Consider the following 27,492-nt stretch of genomic DNA (forward strand, 5'->3'; position numbering starts at 1 on the left):
TGATGAGTAGCAAGCCCCACTAGCAGGGAGTACTTCAGTTTACCAACTAAGTACAATGGTTTAGAATGGCAAGATATGATTGTATTAGTGGTTTGAAATGGGGGAGGGGAGGGGGAGTATAGGTACATACAACACCACACACTGGAATATGCATGCAATGTGAAAGGGTTGTACAAAGTTTATTCTGTAAGCCTTCAGCTTTTACTATAATTCTGGTCTGTCTTGCACTTGAGGGGGTCATGTTCCTTTAAGCAGCACCACAAAGCAGCATTACAAGGAGGATAATTTGCAGAGGTATGTGTTGGCTCAGTTCCAGTACAAAGCAGATTTTGAAGGAGACTGTATGATGCTGAGTTATGAAAGGCAGGTTTGAAGTACTTGTGTTTCTACAGCCAGAGTTGGGAGTACTTTTAGATTTGTGTTTTAGAAATCTTTAAAAAAGACTTAATAGCAGTTTAGGTTTCTTCTGGAAGAGATATTGATAGAAAGCCCACAAGTGAAACCGTGTTTTAAACCCAACAAATAAGTGTGAGTTTTCACATTTGACAGTGACAGAAGAACCCTGCAAATAAAAAGACTTGTCTTCTTGGTTGTCGTTTCTTGCAGAGTTCTGCTGTTTCTTTAAGGAAAAATAAATTGTTTGTTTTGTTATTTGCCTATCTGAAGCTTGTTTTATTGCGTTTTGCAGCCTACCCTCATTATATGCCCTGAACAAAAGCAATATACCTGCTTAGAACTATAGTGATTTGTACAGAGTGTGTCTAGATTATTAGTTTGTCGCACTTGGTGGAGATGTCAGGCAAAATGTTCATAAAATTCCTGGCTTAGTGTACTGTGGAAACTTTGGTAAAACTATTACTGAATTTACTCCGTGGCCTAATAAGTAAGTTCCTCAGTTGGGAGGGCCATTGTGTGGTCGTGCAGGGGCTCTCTTTGAAGATTTGTGGTTCCTTGGAAATTAAAGTTTCATTTGGGACTTTTAATATTAAAATGTGAAACATTGCCTCTCATAGTTCATAGGTTCATAGGTTAATAGGTGTGTGCTAGGCTAATGGCCCTGGAGCCTTTACAAGCCTAGCCCAAAGGATTACCCTGGCATCATATCACCCGACCTTAGTTCCCAGTGCCTCTGTTGAGTAGAGCCACTGGAGTGATTCCAGGGTGAATTTTCTATTTCCCATCCACTCATCAAGATTTCTCTTGAAGAGGGCCAGTGAGATGCTTGACAAGTGTGGGAAGTCTATTCCATAGCATGGGCAGTCTCTGGGTTATGAACCTGTCCCTCCAGCATGTTCTGTTTGTTATGGTAATGAGGTTGAGGTCTCTGGAGTGTGTAGTGCGGAGGGATTGGGATTTCTTTAGATCTAGCATTTCTAACAGAGCTGGGCCAGACATGGCTTTGTAAGTCAAGCAGAGATTGCCTCTATGTAGGTGATATGAGACAGAGAATATTTGGAGTTTTTTGAGTCTGTCCATATAGGACAAGTGTTTAAGGCCTAGGATCCTCTTTGTGAGGTACTTTTGTGGCCTTTCCAGTTGTTGCAGGTGTCTAGTGAGGGACATACCAAATGGGGCATTGTACTTGATGATTCATCTTATGAGGGAAGAGTAGAGGGAGACAATTACCTCTTTCTTCCTGGATGCAAAACCCTTAGTAATGAGATGTGCCACATAGAGGGACTTTCTGACCACAGTGGCAATGTGGTGGTCAAAGGAGTGGTTGCTGTCAACCTGTGTTCCCAGATCTCTTATAATGCCTTCTGTGTTCAGTGGTCTACCACTGATGTGGTAATTCATGGGAAATGGGTTTTTCCCAAAGGGGATGACGTCACATTTTTTGGCATTGAGCTTAAGGCCATGGTTCTGGCACCAGTCGTTGGCCTCATTGAGGCCTTTCTGTAGGATGTCAACATCACTGAGTTAATAGTGGCTCCCAACTTGCAATCGTCTGTGAACTTTGTCAGCCAGAGTCCCTTCGTGTTGGCCTGGACTTCTGAGAAGTAGATACCAAACAGTAGATGACCCAGGACTGATCCCCTGTGGGACTCCACTCATGACTGGTCGACAGTCTGACTTGAAGTCAGCTACTTTCACACTGTGGGTTCTATCTGTGAGCCAGTTTGCAGCCCACCTAGTGATATAGGGGTTGATGCCTAGCTTAGTGAGTTTTTATATGATTCCTGAGTGGGGAATGGTATCAAAGGCCTTGGCCAGATTAAGGTAGGCTGTATGAATCACCTTCCCTTCATCCACAGCTCTGGTGACTGACTGAAAGAAGTCGATCAACTTGAGCTGGCATGATCTACCCTTCACAAAACCAAACTGTGTGGGATCCAGAGTTTGGAGATTTCCTATATCTTTGTTCATTAGGCCCATGATGATGCGTTCCATAGCTTTGCATATCAGACTTGTCAGGCTAATGCGGTGATAGTTCCCAGGGTCTGTAGTCACTCCTCCTTTGTGGAGAGGGATGACTGTAGCAGTGCACCATTCTGTAGGGACAAAGCCTGAGGTGAGGATGTGATTGAACGGGGTACACTGGTGAGGTGCCAGTTCACTCTGTAGTTCATGTAGAACACAGCCAGGGATATTGTCAGGTCCCATAGAATCTGTATTCTTGGCCTTGGACAGTGCTGTTTTAACCTGTGCAGCAGTAATACTGGGTGCATGGTAATCTACTGGTATTGTGATTGGTTCTTTGGGGGGGGTAAAGTTGGCACTGAATCTGTCAGCCAATATAATGGCAATATCTGTTGGCTTGTTATAGGAGGTTCCATTGTGCAGTAGCTGAGAGCAAATCTAAGTATTGCTTTGGAGACTCTTTACATAACTATAGAAGGCTTTGTGGTTGTCTTTACTATCTGCTGCAATTCTGTTTTCATAGCTAGCTTTAGAGGATTTGATGAGGGATCTCAACTTTTTGTTGAGACTGATAGGGGAGTTTTTCCAGTCTTGCGATTTTAGCTTATTCTGCATCAGTTTCCTCTTTCTGTTGTAGAGTTTGTTTATGGCAGGGGACCACCTGATTGGCTTCCTTTTTTTTTTGGAGGAGAACGTCTTAGTTCTATTGGGTATGGCGAGATCCATGCATTTGTGTACTTGTTCATACAGTGCATTGGTATATGATTCGGCAGTGATGCAACTATTCTCCATTTGCATGGGTGCCATGAAGTTAGCCACCTCTGTTTTTAGGAGCTCAAAGTTAGCTTTGGGAAGATTTTCATGGTGGCTGCCTTTGCCGGGTAGGACCAAGGATATTGCTAGCTCTAGTGGGAGTAAGAATGAGCTGGTTCAAGGCATTGGAATGAATACATTTTAGGAAACGTTGGGCAAGTGTATTGGTACATGAGTAGTTTTCCCAGTTAATGGAGGAGTAGTTTAAGTCATCCAGTATGAGAGTGTTAGGTTGGACCCTAATATTCTCCAGGGTGCTTAGGAATGTGGATTGTGAGCCTTGGGACATGGTTAGGGACCTATAACAGGCTATGACCTGAATTGCTGTCTTAGCCAATGTTAGCTGCACCTGAAGTATCTCTGATGCGTTATGTTGGGCTACCAGTCTCGAGGTGTATGCATGCTTTATGAATATGGAAACACCCCCGCTTTGGTGCTTTGGTCCAAGTTCTGGGGCCGAAAGGTGTGGAATGAGTTATAGCCTGGTAGTGCAGGGGTGCTTTCTGCTGCCTTGAACCAGGTTTCTGTCACAGCACAAATGTTGATGTTCTCCATTTTAAGGAGTGCTTTGAGCGAGTGCATTTTGAGATTTAGACTTCTAGGGTTGAGCAGCATGACCCTCAGATTGCATTTGTTTGTAGCTGTTACTGTGCTCATTTGGTCTTTGGAACACCACATAAAAAAGACACTATAGGGGTGGCAAGAGCCTTGGCCAGTATCCGGAAGCCCAGGGGTGACAGATGCAGGCCATCTTTGGCAAAGCATCGAGGTCTCTCAATCATGTCATCCCAGGCAGACAAATACAGGATCCTCATAGAATGACACCAGAAACTTAGCCAATTGTTGAAATCAATAATTTTCTGCTTGTACTGTGGTATCATTCTGGGTGATGGTAGGATGCTGCTCAGGGCTAGGGTCATACCTGCCTGGGCTACATAACCCGAGAGCTCCTCTATGTCTCTTTTCATGTCGTCCAGGGAGGTATGTCTCAGGTCATTCACACCCACATGTACAATGACAGAGTCATATTTTTGCCTTTTGTTGAGGGACCTGAGTGTGTGTGTTATGTGGCTGATCCTGGCACCTGACAGGCAACTGACTGTTACTTTTTCCTTATTCAACCTAGTGAGTGGGACATCAGTGTGCCTCACTATTGAGTCACCTATGACTAGTGTGCTGGGCATGCTGTGTTGCCGTAGGGGTTTTGGTTGAGTGGCACACTGTTTAGGAGAGTTATGCATCTCGTGATTAGTGTTGTGTTGTGGTGGTCGAGTGCATTTCTGCCTTGGAGGTCTCTGCTGTTTGGGTAGATTTTTATTGAGAGCCTCTGCTAAGATGGGTGTGTGGTTTGTGTTTTTATGTCAAGGCATTGCTGTTGTGTGTTCTAGAGGGCTATGTGTTCCATGTTGTGTGGTGCAAGTGTTGACCTTCTCCTCTTGACCAGCTATTCAGGTCTTGGCTGGAGAGTGTGTGGCTTTCACTTTGGATATATAAGTGCATCGCTCACAAGTCTGAGTGTTGGGAGGTAAGAGGAGAGGGTTATCGATGTACATGAGGCAGTTGCTACATTGCATTAGGATGCCCAAGTTCACCACATTGATAGACGAAAGCAGAGGGAACTGACCTTTAGACATGCCTGGAGGGGTGGGCATTAATAATAAGTACTAGAGCTGTTTCCTTGTAGAATGTTTAGTGCTGGTAGCACTTTTGTGTGCTACAATAATTGCTACAAGAAGTCTGGTATGGTAAAGTGCGAGACTAATAAACTAGTAAAAGTGCAGGAGTGGAGAGAACTAGCAGATCTAAGGGAAAAATTGAAGAGCAGACTTTGGCACCTCTCAGAAGCTTACAAACAGTCCTGTATACAGTAAATCTGTATCTGGACTAGACTAGTTACAGGAAAGGTGGGAAACAAGCGCAAATGCTGGCTTTTAAACCAGAAAGTTGAAAGAGATGGAAAACTGCCCAAATGGCCAATAAACTACAAATTCTGGGCCAGAAACCACTCCTCCTGTGGTAAATAGGCTACCTAGTGCTTACCACTCCCACTGATAAGCTAGAAGGCTTCCCAACAAAACAGAAAGGCTTGGGGGCTCAGAAGCTTATATACAGTCGTGGATACAGTAAATCTGTATCTGGACTAGACTAGTTACAGGAAAGGTGGGAAAAGCGCAAACGCGGGCTTTTAGACCAGAAAGTTAAAGGAGATGGAAAAAAACTGCTCAAATGGCCAATAAACTACAATTTCTGAGCCAGAAACCACACCTTTTGTGGTAGATAGGCTACCTAGTGATTACCACTCCCACTGATAATCTAGAAGGCTTTTCTCAACACAGAAAAGCTTTGGGACTGAGAAGCAACATTGTGGAGCAAATGGGCAAAATGCAGAATAGTTACTAACAACCTTAAATAGGAAGCTCATTTCATGGTTAAAATGTGCTACTTTATGATTTAATGTTATTTACCATGGATATTACTTAAAAAAATCTAAACAATTAATTTGTAGTTGAGCTTTTCAATGTGGAAGATGGAATCTTTAGGATTCAAAATGAGGAACATTCCTAGTAACTCAATACAGATGACAGATATGTCAGTAATTTAGTTAAGAAATAATATTAATAAACATTTTGGAAACAGATATAACTAGTTTTGAACCTATCAGACCAGAATCTCATTTGATGGCAAAAAGGCTTATAATAAAAAAAAAAAAAAAATATATATATATATATATATATATATATATATATATATATATATATATATATATAGAGAGAGAGAGAGAGAGAGAGAGACACTGGACATAGTAATGGAACAGTTGATAAAACATCTGACATCTCAAATGAGAAAAGGTATATTTGCTTGTGGAATGTGTGGTTCATGTTTATAATGCATAGAGTACATGATTACAACAGTAAAATTGACTGCATTTTTGACAAAAATGAACACTAAAACTGTAATACGGAATCAGTAAAATAGATTATTGCTTGATGTGTGCTTATTTTTATTTGCATTTTTATGTGGAAAAGATGTGCAAGACATTAACACAAAGTAATTATATGACTGCAATAAAAAGGAGAGATGAATACAATACCCTCTGAAACATACCTCTATACCTCTTAGATCACAAAATCTGGAAAATGCCTAAATAATGGGGGATGAAAGTCAAAAAGTAGGGACTGATTTTAAATATTGCTCTTATAAACTTAGAAAGTTGCTAGAATAACAGGATTTGTGTTAGTATGCATTTTTTGAAGGGCATGACATTTGAAAGTCAAATGTATGTAATCATTTGATGAATTCAGTCCTCAGTGAATTTGCCAGAAAGCCACAAATTTTATGAAGAACAGACAAAAAATATGGACAGTTGAGAGGTATGCTCTGAAAACATTCAAGTAATTAGGAATAACTTTAAGAAAGCTTTATTTTTGTTTTGAAGATGTTGGACCAAGGGGAGATAAGAGGGATTTAAAATTAGATGGAAAAGAACTAGATTGAATAAAATTGGCCACTGATAGCTCCACTAGTCTGAATGGTTATTTAACTTTAAAACCCGAGTTATGTGTTAGGATAGTTTAATAAGAATATAATACACTTCCAGAAGACATAAGTATGATGATTAAGATGTTTCAGTTTTATAAATAAGTGATGGGTTCTTTGATTTAAATCTGTAATTGTTTATAAGCAAAAGAATGTTTCTTTAAATTATATACATACATGGCTTTAATGCAACAGATTTTAAAATGTGATTGATTATTTTACTATCATGTTATATCCATTTTAACTACTTAATGGCTGATTTTCCAAGTGAATTTTCTTGTCTGTGGAAGTCCATAATGATTTTATTAAAGGAGAGAAGCACTAAAAACAAAATTCTGTGTGTAGCTTGTTTCTTTGTATTTTAAGTTTTCCAAAAAATCCTGTTGCAGAGAGGAAATATTTTTTACTTATGTATGTGTATGTGTGTGTCTGTCTTTCTCTTTATCTATCTGTTTATCTACATGTGTGCATATATAGGGACTCTGACACTGGTCAAACACCAGTATTGCTGAAACTGGAATTGTCAGCATGTTTGATTAATTCCCATTTTGTCATTGTGTTGGCAGTGTGTTTGCGAGATTAAGTGAACAACAAGGCTAAGGAAGTTTCTCTTTTTCCCCATTGCTGTGTGATCTCAGAGATGGTACGTATACATATATAAAATACATATTTTCACAGGGCGGGGTGTGCAAAAACATTTGTTATTGCATTACTTTCTTTTTTTTAATGAAACATTTAGCCTGTGTAATTTCTCAATGTAATATGGTTCTCAGCAGTGATTATACAATATTAGATTATATACCCCACACATGCACACACACACACACACACACACACACACACACACACACACACACACACACACACACACACACACACACACACACACACACACACACACACACACACACACACACACTCACAGCATGGATCATAACAAAGATGCTGACAGAAGATAGATCGGCTATCACATATTCCCTGTAACTATAGGGGGCTCCTATGCATCGCGGTCACAGTGTCCTGTCTTTTACCAATCACAATATGCCTTGAGTATCTTTCTTAAACTGTCTCCTATTAGTTTAATTTCACAGGTAATTTCAACACCCCAGGTCTCTTTCTCTCTCTCCCCTGCTTTCTCCACAACAAAGTGCCACCTTACTCAGATTTGTTTATTCCATTGTCCAGCTGTGATTTCCTTTCCCTGCTTCACCTCTCTCTCTCTCTCTCTCTATCTCTGTCTCTGTCCTTCTTTCCTAAGTTCCCACTTCCCACAGAGCAGAAAGCCATGCCAAGAATCTGTAAAATATACATTCATTCTGTAAATGCCTACTATCCTTAACTTTTTTTCTCCCCACTATGTCTTGACCATCAGCTATTCTGTTTTATGACCAGCTGTAAGTTCTTTGTGAAAGAGCCAACAACAGAAGTTATTACCCAGTCAGCATCAGGGATATTCCTGATAATGGTTTCACCATTCCTGGATGGAGGGTAATGTGGCCTGCCTTGCCCAAGATGGAGGTTATCACTAAGTGGCTTGGTAAGCCACATGCTCACAATAGGGTTGCCTTTGTGTCTGGCACCCTTTCTCAAAGGGAATCATAGACTGACCATTTGAATAGTCAGGACCTGCTAGATTGAGTCCCAAAATGTGGAGATTGAATGGCCAAAAGGGCAGACTTACATATACTAAGCCCAATATGCAATTTCTCATAATATTCCTTTTTTCTGAAGTACTGTGATCTCATAGTTGGTATATATAAGTTTGGTGGGGGTGGTACAGGGGGAGCTTGCTCCCTTATAAAAAGAGATTTAAAGGACAACAGTGATTTTTGAGATTCTCATGCTTTCAGTTTCTTTTTTTTTGGCTTATTGGCACTCAGCATGCTGACATTTTAATAGGGAGCTGAATCATAGTACTTCCCAATGTAGACTGGTCTCCTTCCCCCAGTCAGGGCACATCATCATCCTTATACTAGCTTCAGCAGGTTCTTGGGCTGCTAACTGAGCTCAATGCTGACTTTTCAATGGGGAGCTGAATCATAGTACCTCCCAACATAGACTGGTCTCCTTCCCCCCATTCAGGGCACATCATCATCTTCATACTAGCTCTAGCAGGTTCTTGTGCTGCTAACTGAGCAAAATGCTAACTTTTCAATAGGGAGCCGAGTCATAGTACCTCCCCAACGTAGACTGGTCTCCTTCCCCCCAGTCAGGACACATCAGCATCCTTATACTAGCTCTAGCAAGTTCTTGTGCTGCTAACTGAGCTCAATGCCGACTTTTCAATGGGGAGCTGAATTATAGTACCTCCCAATGTAGACTGGTCTCCTTCCCCTTAGTCAGGGCACATCATTCTCCTCAAACTAGTTCCAGCAGGTTCTTGTGCTGCTAACTGAGCTCAATGCCAACTTTTCAATGAGGAGCTGAATCATAGTACCTCCCAGCATAGTCTGGTCTCCTTCCCCCCAGCCAGGACACATCATTGTCCTCATACTACCTCCAGCAGGTTCTTGTGCCGCTAACTGAGCTGAATACTGACTTTTCAATAGGGAGCTGAATCATGGTACTTCCCAATGTAGACTGGTCTCCTTCCCCCCCAGTCAGGACACATCATCATCCTCATACTAGCTCCAGCAGGTTCTTGTGTTGCTAACTAAGCTCAGGTCACCTGATTCACAGTGAGGGCTTTGTCCACTATGCCAGTAGAACTGCCACCACTGATTTTACCATTTAATCACACTTCAGCCTTTCCATTCCTCTAATAAGCATTGTAGTTGTTGTCTGTCCACACTCCTCCAGCTTCATGTCCTTAGAATGACACAATCTAGAGCTGTATGAAGTGGCCAAACTGTGATCTTAAAAAGTACTTTTTCTGGGTGGGGATAGTAACAGTCTACCCACTCCCAAACCATGGAGTTCAACTATCAGCCCTTTGGTGTTAGATGACTAAGTGCCGATGTTAATTATCCCACTCAGATCATACAAACACACACACACACACACACACACACACACACACACACACACACACACACACACACACACACACACACACACACGCACACACACGTTCATGCACATTATATGGACAATATATGTTAGTTTTATTAAAACACTTTTAGTTTTTAGAGAATGTGGAATCATACCTTCGATCCTGTCTTTGCAGCTGTTTAATTTATGGTGCTTCTTTTTCTTTTTTACCATTTCACTTCTGCCTTGCTTTCAGGGAGTTGTCTATATGTCTTCATGCCCCTAAACCTTAAGCAATGGTCCACTAGCTATCACTTCACAGTCTAGGCAGTTGCACTATTTCTTAACATTAAAATGAACTGCAGTGGAAAAAAAATAAGTAAACAGTAGGTAGCAGCCAGAAAGAAAGACGTGATTTACTTCTTCTTCATATATTAAGAATGCAACAGTCTGTAAATCATCTGACAAAATCTGCCCTCATTATTGTATTGGAAAGCTGTGTTTTTGTTTAGTCTTCTTACTCCTCCTGATTAAGGAGAAGGTTAGGTATATTGGCAGATCCGGGAATAACACATGCTTATTTGTTGGGAAGGAAATGACTCCATGGGGGTTTGTCCTACCTTCGTTATAAAAAATACAGAAAAAAAAAGCATTGTTGAGTGCACAGAAACTGTCAAGCATCAGAGGGTCAAAGACCCATTGCATATTTAGCATATGCAGCAACTGTTACAGTTGTTTAATCCTTGAAAGGTACTGTCCTTCTGTTAAGAATTAAAATGGTCACACTGCAGCAGATTCAGTCATCCCTATTTGTTAAACTACATGCATCAGTGTAGGCAGCACAAAGGACATTTATGTCTGCATGTGTCTGTGTACATGCATGTGTATTGTGTGTCTGAGTGTGTGTGTCTCTCTCTCTCCACCTACCTATCTATCTACACATGCGTGCGTATATGTTTGCCTTCTTTCAATGTCTACATGTGAATGTGGGCTTTTGGGAGGTCAGCTGTCCGCTTTTGATAACATGACTTTTTTATGTGCTAAGGGATTGTCATTTGAGTTATAATTCGATCAGTACAAGATTTTTTCACTATTTATTTGAAGCACATAATCTGTGCTGTAGGAACAGACACTTGCCTCAGTAGGGAGGCAGAAGGAAACTTGACTGACATGCACTTCTTTTTGTCTGTCTAAGACATTATGTTCCCAGTCATGCATGACACTGCTCTACTATTAATATCACCACATATAGCATCTCTCACCCACTTTGTGGATTTTAAGGAAACAGAACAGAACACAGAAATGATGTCAGGAAGGCGCAATGAGAGAAACAATCACATAATTAAAAAATGGTGTGTACCTCACATCTTCTTTCTTTTGTACAGTAAGGTAGATCTCATAGATTTTTCCTCGCGGAATTGCATCTGGTGGGATGAGCAAGCTGATTCCTAGTGCATAGAAAAGACAGTGACAGAATATGATCAGTTAATTGCTTTCTCTTGTGTATAGAGAAAAGCCAAAGTTCATCCTCACCAAACTAAAGTATTCCATTGGGTATAGTACAGTGTACAGCAGTAGTCTACAGAAAAAGTCCCTTTCCTTATGAAATGCTGTTGTACCACAGTTCAAAGGTCATGGATTGCAACTGTACCCTTCTGTGATTCAACACTGGCCTGATGTCTCTAGGGACTGTAGAAGTCAGATTAATTCTGAAAGCAATAGAAATGCCACAATCCATTCCAATTGATACTGTAAAAATACAGGAGGAGCAAATATATGTACACCTAGTCAGTTTTTTCCACTTCTGGGCTTGACTTCCACATCCTTTATTACTTCAGTTTGGAGGTCAGAAAAACTCTGAAGTAGTATGTGTTGCTTGCAGATAGCTGTAGCTGCAAAGGGAAATTAAAGTGTTCCCCTAACTACGAAAGGACTACCGCATATTGCAATGTAAAGCCATTTCTGTATGCAGATCACTCTTTTCAGCAAAACCTATTAGCACATTTCAAAGGCTAAGTACTTAAGAACATTATGCATTTCTGTTTTACAGAAGCATGATGAAACCTCTGTAAAAGAATAAAAGTGAGCACATCTTTACACATTTGAATGTGGTTTTCAATTTCACGTGCAAAAAGGAGAGCAGATTGCAATACATTACCTGGTGATGGTGCTTCCATGCAGACTGAAAGGGGAGGAAGGGGCATGGTTTATCTGTAAAGCACATCTCATGGCAAGGGAAAGCATTGGGTATATAAACCAGCTTTCTGCAAACAGACAGCAGATAGGGGAGGGTAGACAGGCAAAACCATTAAACTGCAGAGCACATCATAAAGAGGAGGGCAAGAAAAGGAATATACAATAAAAGTAACTAGATACAAAGTTGACAATTTTGTTACAAACACACACACACACACACACACACACACACACACACGCACGCACACACACGCACACGCACGCACACACACACACACACACACACACACACACACACACACACACACAAGAATACATTCTGTAGAGGGCCAAAGCCTTAAAACATATATGGCGGTAGGGCACAATACACCTGCTCAACAGCTGCACAAAGTGATGTACAGCATCTAGTAATACTATTTTTATTGGTCATGGTAGCATTGATGGATGCACAAGTAGTCAATGGTGTAAGTGGAACCCCCACTGGTGGCTATGGGCAAAACCTATTGCTTTTCTTGGACCCCCTAGAAGTTATGAATACAGTTGTGCCATTCTTCACACTAAATTCAAATAATGTAAGCGAATCAGTGAAGTTTTATTGAGGATGTTTTACACAGAAGGCCAAGTTGGTTCCCTTCTGCCCTGCTTATACTCACAGTAAATGTTAACAGTTGCCTGCTGAGGGCCATTATCAATCCAGCTAGAGGTTAAGCCATCAAGTGAAGAGAAACCATAGAAAAAATATGTTCAAGACAAGCAATCACACAGTGTGTGTGTGTGTGTGTGTGTGTGTGTGTGTGTGTGTGTGTGTGTGTGTGTGTGTGTGTGCGCGCGCATGTCCACAATGGAGGTGGCAATTTATCTGTTTTATTTATTTATTTATTATACTTTTTGTTTATTAAGTGGGGTAGTGCATTGCTCCACGAGTAAGGCAAGTTTTTAAAGGGGGCACATATCAAAGATTTTTTACACAACTGGCATTTCAGATAAATGAGACAAAGTTGAAAAATGTTAATTCCATTTCTGAATATTATGCTTATACATATGTGCAGTAATGGTACAATATTAAACATACTAATACAGAGAAAATGGAAAAGTAATCATAACACTGAAGACAAATTTTGCATGGGAGCATTAGAAATGGAGGAGATACAGGGGAGATTATCAAGCTAAATGAGAGGGATGAGCTGAGTCAAAGGAAAAGAAAATATACCAAATGAAAAAAATAAAATATGCTTATCTAGCCAATTTGTCTTATTCCATTTTTACTAAGCAAGAGGAAATGGTTGCTCTGTAGCAAAGAAATCAAGTTAGACTGGAGTTGTACTTCAGTCTATTTATATAAGAAGGAATCCTAAAGGGACTTTGAGTATGGTACTTTAACTAGGTGTGCTATTTCTTCATCAGTCCTCCCCAAGTGAACTAAAATGAATACACCGGATCCCCTTCTGCCTGAAAACAACTAGCCTGATTGTATGAATGAAAATGGAGTTGATATCTCATTCTGAAATCAAGAATAAATGTAAAATAAATTAATAGAAGATAATCATCGGAAAGCTGAGTTGCTGTCAGACTGTGGCTATGGCTGAGAATGCTGGATGGGAGTCCCAAACCATGACTTCCTAGGGAGAGATGGATTCATTAACTGCCTTGGAGAAAATTCTATTAACATTTCATAACACCATCAGTAAACTAGATTACTTCATCTGAAATCACTCCAGAGTAGATGGCATGCTCACCAAACATTTGGATGCCATCTTGAGACTTGAGCTGGACAGGTCCCTCTTGAGAAAAAAGGGTGGAGAGACCAAAGATAAAAGCTGAGTAGCTAACAGAGAAATGAACTGACATGGAAGGAGGAGTTCTCAGAACAAAATCTGAAGAGAAGGAGTTGTAGAGAGGAAGGAAGGACGGAATGCAGATTTCTGCAGTTGCACTTTGCAAGTTGATCAGGGCTCACAGTAAGAGAAGCAAGAGCAGAAGAGGCACACAAAGTGTTTGTGCCAGAAGTGTGAGCAACAAATATAATGTAAAGGCCAATATTGGTGAGATTAGACTATTTTGCTTTAAGAGAATGGTTATTGATGGCACTTTGGAAACCAGGGCAGCAATGTAGACTCAGGAATCAAAATATCTACAGAGGCAACAATTGCTCTCCTATAACAAGAAGGAAACAAGCCCCCTTTTGCCTGTTATGAGAGAACACAGGCATAAAAAAACTTAGATTTAAGTTTTTCTATCCAGAAAATTTCAAATTAGTGCTTCCTGTGGGAACAAAGACCTTTCTGAATGTTGCAGAAATTACTATTATTCATCAAAGGCCATGCAGGAGAGAGTTGAGTCCAGCACATTTCAGAAGATACATTCTGGGCTATTGTGCGATGATTTACACAATGAAAAACAAACATCAGGGAACTTGTCAAACAAAGAAATGAAGCAGCATCTTTGGACATTTTTGTGGATTAATTGCAGTTAACTCTCCCATCATCTCCCTACTTTTAACTTTTATTTTGTATGACTGTCTTTGAAAAACTGCTATTTAATGTATTTTCTCAATGCAATTATTTTCTTTTTTTTACTAGTACTAGAAATGGTAAAATTAGGAATTGTAAATTTATAACTGTTATATAGTGTACTTGAACTCAGCAGTACAAATGTGAAAGCCTTTTACAGGCAATGAGTATCATGTGATAAGTCTGAACCAGTCATACTAATGGAGAACTCAATGGCCAATTGATATAGCTTGTTTTACCAAACAAAAAACAAGTTTTTATAGGTCTTCTCTGATACTAGTTTAAAAGACAATCTGTCTACTATTAAAGGGTCTTAGAAGGGTGTACACTTTAAGTAGTAGTTTTTAGATAGTAAGGTTTGGGTTCTCCACAGGTTTATGATTTAATTTAGTTAAAGGTTTAGCAGGATGGTCTAGGTGAACTGCATATGCAATTAGCTATACATGTTGTGTAAAATTAAGATAGGGTAATAAACATAAGAGCAGAAGCCTCCATTGAATAGTGCTAGTATACCTTGGTGCACCTAATGATGAAAACCAAGCTGGAGTTAATTAAACAGTAAATAGTATTTTTAAAGAAACTGACACTTTAAGCATAGATGAACTTTACTGTACCAAAAATTCTTACAAATTGGTGACTTATTTTATGGCAGAAGCTACAAGTTTGTTTGTATCTCACTGTCATTCAAGTTTTCCTTTGAAGGTAAGGTGAATTAATAAAACTTAAAACTCAGATGAGTGTAATCTGGGGGTGTGACTGATGGAGAACATGTTGATACTAGCTAAAGAAGTGGTCGAGTTACTTCATTAAGGAAACCACTGTACTTCTTTTAAGATAAGTGGATAAATACATTTGCAAATATTAGTACATACTTCTGATGGGAAAACATGTCTATTAAGTGCTGATTACAGAAATACAGTTGGTGGTAAGTAACCAATAAACAGAGAAATGTTAAACAATTGAATTGTAAATGCGTAGATAAGATTTAGGTGGGGAAGTTATTGATTTTTTATCTTTGTCTTTTTTTCTTCTTATATAGGATGCAATGGAAGATGGGAAAAGGCAAAGTAGACTATGGATTTTTGCTAGTTGTTATCATAGTTTTGACTAATCTCAAATCAGTTTCTTGGAATGTAAATGGAATATCTAATTCAGTAAAAAGAAACATGATATTTTCATTGTAAAATATAAGCCAGCAATAATAGATTTACAAAAGACACATCTGTTACAGCAGGAACATTAGAAGTTACATTGCAGATGGTATATAATGGCAGCTTTATCCAGCTACGAGACAGCCAGAAAATAGGGAGAGGTAATCTTGCTGTTTGATCCTTTCTTATGCAGGTGAAGGAGAGTTTAGAACTCTCTCTAAGAAGATGAGCTCTGATTAAGGGATGGTGTACTGGGGCTATGTCCTATTAGTGTTAGTATATATTCTGTCTTAAAAGATCTATTGGTGTCATGTCTGTTATAGGCATGCTGATGGCTTTTCATCAGGGACTCACTATGTATGTAGGGGACTAGAACCTAGTTACCCATACAGCTAATGTTAATGGAGGACCCTAATGGGTTGTTCTATCAACAGTGAAGAAGTGTTTTGCTAATTATTATAAGCTGTTTGGATTACTGGATGTGTATGAGGTGTCAAATGAGAAAGGTGAAGCACAGGATTTTACCTATTACATGGTAGGATATGTCTATTATAGGCTTGACAGGTGCAGTATAACACAGGGTATGCATATGAAATGAAAAAAAGAAAACAATATTGAGTACCTATGCTGTGGTCTGACCATTCCAATAATACTGTAATCCGAATTAGCTGTATCATGCTTAGGGTATAGGCATTGTAGATTTCTGACATGCTTATTACAAAGTTATCTATTCAGAAATCTGTGTCAGGAAATGCCACAGCAAGAGTTGAATTTAGAAGAGGAAATCATGGTATTAAGACAGTTAAAAATTAATCAAAAGGCCAATATTTGGGAAAATGTATTTCAGAGGACTAAAAGTAAGGGACATCTTAAGGCAGTCAAAATATTAGGAAATACCAGAGTAAAAGAGTTACATTAATAAAAGATGATAAAGCTAGTTTTGAAAATACTGAAATAGAAGTGGAGGGATATTTTGAGAAGTGAGTACAGTTTAAGAATGAATATATTTGATGAGTGACTTAACATTTTGAAACAATTCCAACAGCACTGAGATTACAAACGGGTTAAGACAAAAAACGGTAAATCATATAATTGAAGCGAGCTAGCATGACAATACCTGTACAGTAGTGAGATGCTCCCAGATAACAGCAACCTGCAACTGAAGAAGTTTTGTAGAGCAGCAGGTGCATCCTAGGCTGCAGCAAGGGCAGGTAACAGGGCTAATGAAATATGTATCTACTGAAGAACTCAAACTGGTTTAATCAGAAGAGGCACTGGAGAGCTCTCAAGGCACAGATAGGTACTGAGAGATAAATGGAAGTTATACAAAGAGAAGTTAGTGACATTATGGCTTAGGCTGATGAACTAAATCTTAACAGGTGAGGAGGTTTGATTGTCTTGTGAGCAGGTGATTAGGTCAGTAATTTTAGGGTAGGCTAAAACAAAAAAGTGTTGCTCTACAACTACAGGCCGACATTGGTTCTGAACCGTGACTATAATGGGTTGTGGTGGTGTTATCTAGAAGATTGTCAGAAGTGTTAGCAAGTCTTGTTCATTTTAATCAGTTTGGATCAGGGGGTGGCAGATATAGGATAATACCATTATAACCTTAATGATTGTTGATAATATGCAGATTGATCATAAACCCCTCCTGACTAGAATTGTGGACGCACAGAAAGCTTTCAATTGGGTTGAGTGTGGGTACCTCTGAAGGATTAACAAAATGCGATTCTATGGCAATTCAGTAGAACTACTGAGCAGAATATATGTGGCAATAGAGATCATATAACATGTAAAGTAGCATCAACATTGTCAAAACATTTCTGTCTGAATGGGGCACCCATTAGGACTGTCCACTCTCACCATTGCTTTTCATTCTATATCTTGAACCACTAGCATGTTTTATTAGGGATTCAGATGTACATAGATATGAATGAGCATCAAAGCAATTGAAAATATCCTTAATTACTGATTATATTTTACTGACCCTAACCAATCACAACACAAATGCAAAAGGATGCTGACGTGGTACAGAAATGTAGCAGAATATCTTCTTAAAATGTAAGAATGGCAACATGAAATCAACAGCAGTTAATTATGTTTCTGTAATGATATAAGTAACCATTATATTTTTCTGAGAGGACTTAACAGACTAAAGTACTTGTGAATCTGGTTGTTGGGTTGAGGACTCATATTTCAGTTTCTAGGAAATGTCTTAAATTAAGCTGAAAGACATGGATGCTCTTATTTCAAAAATGGAAGTTATTGAACATAGATAAAGGGTTCACTTACTTGTTCTTCTGCATATTCTTTATATAGATCAAACATTTCTAAATCAGTCATTAAAAGAGTTTATGGTCTCTTTAAAGAGATGGTTTGTAGACTTCATTCGGATGAATGGCAAGTCTAAAGTAAGTTGGAATAGATTCCTCTTAAACAAATGAAAGGATTGGGGGGGGGGGGTTCTGGATGCTGAGAGTTACTACCAAGCCATAGCTTGAAAAATGGGTCTATATCACATAGTCAAAGTCTTATAACTTCGAACACATAATGTTTGAACCATTATGTTCGAAGTTACAAAACTTCGAATATGGATAAAAAAAAATACAAACCAATGGAAAACAAACTGTTTTAAGTAGGAGAGCAAGCCCCCCTGCACCCCCACACGCCCTGATACTTAAATATACGAACTCTGAGATCACACACCATTGAACAAAATGGAAAGTTCCGCTTATGGAGATTTCCATTGAAATGCTCTAACGTTTACAAATTTGAACTTATGGTCTCGACTATATGAGATAAATATGCTCAAGAAAATACGTATGATTACATATTTAGACTTTATGATTTTTTCCTACCCGAAAACTTTGAAAGGCTGGTTCTGATAATTGACATTTGGATAATCAAGTCTCTACTGTATATTAATAAAGTTTACTACAGTGGGAATTATTTACATAGCAAACAAAAAACTGAAATGATATATGGTTAACAAATCTCCAAAAATCAAACGAATCCTGGCACAACTAGACTGTGGAAAAGCAATCAATAGAGTTGTTGTGTTACCTTTCACATACTGTAGCTAATAAACTAACTAGTTAATCAGTGGTGAAATGGGTAGCACATTTCCCTTGGATGCAGAAGGCTGTGGGTTCTATTCAAACACCACAGATTGACTGGTGACATTGCACCCTGGGAGTGTCATCCTTCGGACAAGACATTAAACCGAGGTCCCCATTTCTTTGAGTTAGTCGTAGGTCAGATGGATGTAAATGATCCCATGACACTTATTGAAAAGAGTAGAGGAGGTTCTCTGATGCCCTGGCCAAATTTTCCCTAGTGTTATAAATACCACCTTGGGTCTCCCCTGAAAAGAGTCCACTAGAACTAATGGAACTAACCTGGTTAACAAAGGATAAAAGGATAAAAAAAAATAAATAAAAATAACTAAACAACTTAGAGTAGAAACAATAAACAGTGATAACTGTGAATAAAATGGCCAAGAGGAGTCATTTCACCTTGTTAGATATTAGATTTCTGACTGAAGAAATCGTGACTCAATAAGTAAAAAAGCTGTTAGGGTATTTTTTTAAGAAATGATGGAGTGAAATGTGTATACATCTTCTGGAAAATATATTTTTTTGTAACTGGAATTTCTCTTTGTTATCAGAGGTTACTCTTAAGTGTTGTTATTTTTAACTAATGTGTTTTGACAATTTTGCTTAATATACTTTGCAAAAAAAAAAAAAAGTATATATATATATATATATATATAGAGAGAGAGAGAGAGAGAGAGAAGAAAGACTCCTGTAGGAACTCACATAATGGCACAAATCAATCTTGTGCATTTGTTTGACAGTTGTGGGGTTGTAGTGTGAGCGTGGTGAAAATTCATCATACAAAAGGCATTATGGAAACGCTAGTTGATTACGGTTTCCTTTTTCAGGGAGTGGTGTTAACATGCCCTCTGATAGTTTGGTACAGTGTTAAATTACTGTGGTCATGCAAAATCACCAAACTGCACTTTACATGGTACTGGCAGCACTGTTAAGTAGGACCGTTGAAACATAAGTAGCTTCAGACAACATGAGAAAGTATTATGTAGTCTTCTGTCCCATAAAAGAAGAACGGATAAAGCAGACATTTTTATACTCATTGTGATATTTTAGTTGTGGAACTTTAAAAAATGGTGAAACCTACAGAACTGCTTCTGAAAAGATAATGGTACCGCATGAATTCACCATGTAAAATAAGTAAGGTAGCATCAGTTAAGAACTCACAAAAAATTATCCATAACCCCAGCACGAATAATTCTTTTACTCCAGTCACATCAAAAAGTTGACTATGTTTGAATAAAGTTAACAGCTACAGTTTTCATGAACTACTTTGCCCTTTAGTAAGAGTTTATGAGCATGTTAGAAAGTTGTATGTTGTTCTGCCCTACTTCCCTGCCCTCTGACACAGGCATCTATTTCGCTCTGTGTCAAATAGGTGACGTACCACACTTTAAATACATTTGTACTGAAGCAGTTCTTTTCCACACACCAAGTACCACATTGCAGTCTAATAGATTACTGGGGAAGAGCTTACAGTTTTACAGTTAATGCATTTCCTACAATGGTGTAGTTTTAGCTGCCAGTAGAAGGCCTCAGAACAGCTTTGGGTGGTCTGGCAATGCCCAGAACCACACAGTCTCCTGAGTATTATTATTACATGCTTAGATTATCTAGAAATGTAGGCAGTATGGATTCACAGCAGGTAGGTCATACCAGAGAAATCTAATACAACGTATTTGACTAGATAACAAGAGCATTAGAAAGGGATTGTGGGCATGGTTTATATAAATTTTAGTGAGGCATGTGACATAACACCATACAAAGGTTTAGTGAACTAATCAGAAATATTTGCAGTGCATATTGTATGGTCACATTAAAAAAATGACCTGGGTAGAAGGATACATGGGACTGCTACAAACAGAGCCCATTTAAATGAAAGGACTGTGGCCAGCAAGAGCCCCAAATGGATCCTTACAAAGTTAAGCCCTTTTCGGTGCTTTAATAAATGGCGTAACTGATTATCTGGAATGAAAACTGTACTGTCTTGAAGGAGGAAGACAGACAACAGTGCTGTAGTGAAACTGAAAATCCAGTCTTTCAAAAGGGTGACATAAAAAGGAGAGAACTTTGAGGAGATATGAAGAAGTATTATTTCATAGAAAGGCCAGTGAGTGATAACAGCCATTTTACTTTCTAAAGAGTAAGAAACGTGAAACAGTAGTAAAAAATTAAGAATGTATAGGGAAGTCAAAGGGTGTTAAAGAAATAATGTTATTGGTTAAGTAGGTTCTGCAGTTATATAATATGTAAATAGTAGGTATACAAGGTAGAGTAAGCAGTCTTTACCAGCTGCTAAAATATGTTTCTATATGTAATACATGCAGAAGACTAAGATCTGCTAAACCTTCCTAACTGTATAATTGTCACAGAACAAGGTTACTTTTTCCTGTATGGGTACTCCTGCACCTGAACACTCTTAAACCAATTATCACATATCTTTATCTGGTTTGCTGTAAACCACTTTAAATCGGAAGTGTCTATATTCCTTCTACTGCATTCTTTCTCCAACTTTTGATAAGCTCTGTTATTAGCATATTATATACTTCTCCACTATGTTTTTTGCTCGTGATGCAGTGCTCTGACTCTTTTATTGTGTCATAGCTTCCCAAGTTCTTCCAGTCTGTTATGATTAAATCATGTGTCACTACTTATCGCATTTTCTTATGCCCTTTTCTTCATCATCCCTTCCCCAACTAACTTGCTATGGAAGTCTGTCTTGCACCTCTAACTTGCCAAAACAAGTGTATATTGCCCCTTTTGTACTTATTACCTCACTTTTTTTCCTTCAGCTTTTCCCACAATACGCAGGATTTGTTTGTTTCTCCAGTCCCCGCTCTGTTTATTTCTCAGTGTCTGTGACTAACTGCTGTATCTATTTTGATATTGATTTCTGCATATCATGTTTGAGTGTGCTTCCAGGTAAGTTGAATTGATTAAAAACCCATAGGCAATGCAGAGCTGTCAAGGTGGAATGGAAATGAACAAAGCCAGATCCAGCACAAGGTGACTTAGGCAGCTGCATATGGCCTGGTACTGGCTGTGGGGCCCAGTCCATCAATCCATCCATAATCCCTTTTTCCCATTTTCCCATGTTTGCACCTGGGGTCAGGGTATCACGTCAGTAATGACAATCATCTAGAGCCAAGTTTTATATCCCAGGGTGGCTAGCATCAACATTAAATAAATAAATAAATAATAGTCTGAATTTCTTATTGGTCTATTAGATATTAATGAAAGAAAATGTCCAAAGTGCTGCTCTTGCAAAGAAGTCTGATTTCCAGCTTGCATTGGTGCCAGTCTCATTAGCTTTGGGTCCCAGCCCAACTCCTCTTTCATTGGCAATTATTTGAGCCAATGAGTGGGAACAAACAGCAGATCAGAGAATTGGCATATGATTTTGATTTTGAGCTATAGAACACTGTTATGAATGGGAGTTGGCAACAGCACTCAGTCCAGGTACCACTTTTGCAACAGCAAAGCAATGAACAAAGTACTGCTTTTTCTTTATAATGCAGGAGTCAGCATTTCTGTCCAGGTAGAGCTTTATTTAGACACAGATTTTGTGGGTTTGTGTGTGTGTGTGTGTGTGTGTGTGTGTGTGTGTGTGTGTGTGTTTGTTTGTACATGTGTGTACATGATATACGCCAGCACTCTAGTCAAGTGAGTTGCACAGAGTCAAAACCTGTATATTCACTACAGGAGGCAAGACCCTTAAACCTTCACACAGACTGCCAGAGCTCCATTAACATCTTTGAAAAAATACATGTTGATGCAAAACCTATTGTTTGGTTAATTTATTATGCGATTTTGAGTAGTCTGCTCTTATCTGTCCAGTTTTTCAGAACATGTCTGATTTTGCCACATATTTATGCCCTGTTCCAGAGAAAGTCACTTAACTAGGCAGTACTCTTTATGAACTAATATAGTTATGGTGCAAAGGAATGAAACTGATTGTAGCAAACAGGAGCATCATCATATGAGCTATGTTCTTTTGATGTGATCCTAGTTCTGTTGAATGTTGACAGTGTGTTTATTATTTAGTTGTGAATAAACTGGACTGCATTAAGTCTGTGAGTGTAATGTTAACATTGTAATTATTAATATACTTTCAGTTTAGGCTGTCCTTTGCAGACACACAGGTGTTAAATGCACTGTGTTTGAACTACAACAGTTTGTCTAGCGCTTCATGCAGATGAGTAAAGCTATAAGTTGTTAAAGAACTGTTTCCTGTAGTACATCACTTCATCCTCTCAGAGTTCAGTTGTCTTTTATGTGACTCAACCAGGATGATTCATCAGGCAATATTCCTGGGCTGCTTCTGAAAAGTGACACTTGTGTCCATTGAGCTGTCCCAGGCTGTTGACAAATGTATTATACATTTGTCTTTTGAATTCCTGTACCCTTCACATAAACACTGATTAGTACTTTACTGTATACTATTTGAGTATACACCCCAGAATGGCTATTGTAGTTTAATGGGTTCCCAGATGTATTTTCTGTAAATGTGAGTTTCAATTGAAGAGAAGTTTATTGTGTCTCACACTAAGTCTGTTTTCAGTGTGAGAATGTTCTGGCTGCCAATTTTTTTATTTTTTTGATAAAATTTGAAATAAAATTTAAAATAAAATCCAAATCTCTGTGAGGATTGTAAAAGTAAAGAAGAAAATAGTAGATCCTACTTCCAATCCCAGACTGGATACTTGTCTCACACCCTCAAAAATATGCCAAAACCGGAACCCTTCCTAATACCCTCAGTGACCATCTCCCTGCCTATACCAGTAAAAAAGAAACAAGCAGCAGCTAAAGGTCACTCAGATGAACAATATAGAAATGTGGAAAAATAATAACTCCAAATGACCACCATATCTATTAGTATAAAGACTTTAATGAAAAACAAATTAAGCTGGATAAGCGCTTTTACACAATGCGTGCTTCCTCAGATCCACAAAAAACAAGCAAAGCAGTTAAGATTATATTACAAACCATTATTCAAAATAGCCAATGAAAATCAAGCAATTAACTCATTGATGAGATCTTCTTTTCTTTAATACTGGTTTTAAAAGCATAGTAGCATTAATACCTGGTGGTTTATCTGCCTGTAGTCTTTGCTATCCATTGCATTTCTGCTAATTCTACTTTATTGTTTAAATCACCTCCTCTTATATCAATCAGAATTAGCTGTATTACTGTAAAGTTAAAAGCATGCCCCTCATTTATAGATATATGCTTAGCCAGAGCATTTAATAAACTACCATTTCTGATATCACATAAATGCTGTAAGATGTGCTTTTTCAGCATCCTGGTCATTTTACCTATATAAAAGGAGGCACACAATTCACACTGTGCCAAATAAACTAAATTCCTAGACCTACAATCTGCATAAAAATTAAAAAAAAAATAACTAGAATTTGTGTGAAAATGTATAAAATTATTGCTTTTAGAAATGGTAGGACAAACTTTTCAGTTCCTACAGGGATAGGTGCCATGCCTGGTCGAAACCAAACGAGATACATTATTAACAGTGTAACTCAGTTGCCTTTTATGAGTTTCAGTGCATTTTTAATTCATGTGAGTTTCAAGAGATAATACGTTTACTGCTGCTCATGATAAGTCTTTTGTTTTCAATGTGAGACTGTTTTGTTTTGTTTAAAAAATGATGTGTAATAAAATTTGAACTAAAAGTTATAAATTATATTCGAATCTCTGTAAACATTGTAAAAGTAAAGATGAAAACAGCATGCACCCTGACCGATTTGAATAGTGTTTATGGTAATTGAGGTTAGACAGACATGTAATGGGACAATGGAATGGTTGGGGGGGCTGGAATATTAACCTACATAGGACCCCATTTGACCATGATCTGGCTCTGGGAATGAATGAACAGAAGACAGCTCTCTTACTCCAAGATGAAAGCTACAATCACCTGCTGTAAAATTATTTTCTGATGCAACCAGAAAAGCAACACTTGCACTAGTACATCAGTGATGTATGTGCAAGGAAGTGTTCCCATACAAACGTGCACAGTGGATGTATAGTGCAAGGGAGGTTCATTCATCTTTCTTTTGCAACAGAGTACTGTAGATGGCATTATGACCCTCATCTTGTGGAAACAGTGACACTTAACAACCTATTAGGTTTCTTCCCTAGAAATGCAGATGGGCATCCCAGTTACGGATTTCTCCAGAACTGCTGTTGTAAGCCGACAGAAAATATTAGTAAAATTATATTACACTTTCTCTTTATGATGATATTTTGTCACCAGTGTAGGGGTGGACAGGCTTTTTCAGAACTGAATACAGCCTTTTTTAAGTGAATGAGGTTTTATGCTGTTAATTTAAAACTACCGTCCTCTTCCTTTTTTTGTTCTGGATGATTACATAATACACCACTGTCTGCTAGTTAAATGATTATGCTATGAGTTGTTAACAAACTTCACACTGTATTTAAAGATGTGATTCAAGTTTTCTTGTACTTGTAACTTGGAGCAAATCACGTAACCAGATAGTACTGCCTGGTCACCCCCTAAACTGAGCCACTTCTGAATTTGGATTTACCTAGTTAACAAAAATAGTTAGAAATACTGCACTGTGTCAGTGTTATATTGCTAGCATTCTTAGATCCTTATCTTCTGCTTTTTGTTATTGGGTCATACAAAAGTAAGCCTCTTATACCTAGCCTAGTCTGCTGGCTACAAAACTACATACAGTGATAAATAAATAAATACATAAATAACTAAATAAATAAATAAACAAGTGAAAGGCAGCTTTACAGGACTGTAACTTCATCTAAGATTGCTTTACAAGTTAAAACATGGAAGCTGTTGGTACAGTAAGCTTAGGTTCTTGGACTTGTAATGCCTTCTTCCATCATTAATGGTATTCTATTTTGGTGGTGGTGACACAAAAAAAATATCATTCTGCTTCTGATGTTAAACTCAGCAAAAGGACAACTGTTATGGGAGAGAGAACAAAAGGCAACACCTTGTCCATGAATGTGATAAAATGTAAAATTAAGCACTCAATAATTAACTCCTTGTTGAGAGAACCATGTTTGTGGGTTATTTGATGGACCTGAATTAATATCCTTCACATAAGACATAGTTTTGAGCTGGCAAGATTTAAAGCATTTAAATACATTGTGATGGTCAGGCAAGTTGTCAGTACAGCACAATGGTTTCTAATAAATTGGGATTCAGTGCTAAATGTTCTCTAATTCTTTATAATTCTCTTCCAATGCTAAGTACAGCAAAACAAAGCAAACCAAACCTACATACATACACACAGAACTTGTAGACATAGTCATACAGTAGCAGAACTATGCATTCCAATTATTTGTCCTGTGCTCAGTATGAAGGCCTTGAGAGGAGAGAGAAGAAAATGGATATACAATAGAGGCTTTTAAAAAGGCACATAACATCTGCATATTTAAAACAAAAAAAAAGAAATATCTGTTCTAACACAGGATGAGAGTGTGAGATTGAGATTTATAACCTCTGGCAAAGTATGAAAAGTACTGCAGAAAAAAAAGATGGTACAGCTGTGGTACAGCCATATTGTGGCAGTGGTAGTGATATGAGTACAGCTAACGATGATACTCACTCTTTCATAAGCAGATGGGGGATGTATACACTTCACTATAGGAGCAAAAATCAGGCACAGGATCAGTGATATTTCTAAAAGGTACTGCACGCTAAACAGAAGAACCTACTCTGCACGCTAAACAGAGGAACCTACTCTATGTGTCTTTTAGTTTTGATCTAATGTAAACTAATATTCTCTATATTAAAAAGAATGAAAATAAGTCTTTCACTTCTTCTTATTAATATGGTTTATCTGAGTCTCATAAATTCCCTATCCTTTTTAATGCTTGTTGGTTCCATATTCATAACATGTCTTGTATTATTTGCAAAATGTGCCTTGGAAAAAGTAAAAACACACAGCAGTTCACATATTTAATGTCTTTTGTTACATCAACCAGTATATGACTAGAAACATAGATCTGCTACATTTCAGAGACTCTTGAGATCCATGCCAAGTTTTACATTCCCTCCTAATGAATCTGGGAGGCAAAGTGCACCAGTGAAAGTGCCAAACAGGCTTATCCTGGCTTACACACATGGCTTTTTTAAATTGAATGACACCTTTTGCTGTTTAACCCTGGGCTGAACTGATTACTCATCGGATTATTGTCCACTGCTGCTGAATGATTACGTGCAAAGCTGAGAGATGCAGCTAGCATTCCTATGAACGTTAAACAGCCCTTCTTGCTGAACTGAAAGGAAAGCAGAATCTGATGGCAGTTAATGAGCCATCAGGTTATTCTGTTGTTGCCTAAGCCATATTCCTAGCTTAATAATGTGACAACAGCAAACAGTTACTTGTTTACTTGTTGCTGTTAGATTTCTTATACATTTTTTGGCTTTCACCTTTACATTTATTCACTTTATACAAACTGGAATATATTAGGATAGATGTCTGGTATTTCACACTACATGGTCTCTGGGTTTGATCACTTTGAACATCTCAGGGGGAAACTGTCAACAGAAGTTCTCTTTGCAGAGTGCAGGCTTCATTATACAAAGCATTACATTTTTCTTAAAACTAAGAATAGCAGAAAGTATATGGCATGAAGTTGAAAACGACTGCCTCATACTGCTGATAGAGAGCAGAGCCTGCAGCAGGTGACACAGGTAAACATTACAAGCAGAATGTGCCAGTGAGGCCCAAGATCACAATTCTGACCATCATCAGTGTATTTCTAAGAAGAGATGATCAGATAATTATCTTAAATACCTCAATATCAGAGTGAGTAGCCTCGGTTTCCAGTTCAATAAATTTGGCA

The 27,492-nt window shown here is 38.3% G+C and overlaps 1 protein-coding gene across 1 annotated transcript in view; it reads right to left on the reverse strand.

The window, feature by feature from the left end:
* UNC5A (unc-5 netrin receptor A) overlaps positions 1-27,492 on the reverse strand; it is a 1,914,539-nt gene that overhangs the window by 760,931 nt on the left and 1,126,116 nt on the right. Inside the window, exon 9 of the mRNA XM_044069905.1 lies at positions 11,042-11,129. Within this exon, the coding sequence (XP_043925840.1) occupies positions 11,042-11,129 (88 nt within the window). The remainder of the gene's footprint in view (positions 1-11,041; positions 11,130-27,492) is intronic.

This window comes from Protopterus annectens, chromosome 4.part0, assembly GCF_019279795.1.
Source record: "Protopterus annectens isolate FY-2018-M chromosome 4.part0, PAN1.0, whole genome shotgun sequence".
NCBI classification, from domain to species: domain Eukaryota; kingdom Metazoa; phylum Chordata; order Ceratodontiformes; family Protopteridae; genus Protopterus; species Protopterus annectens.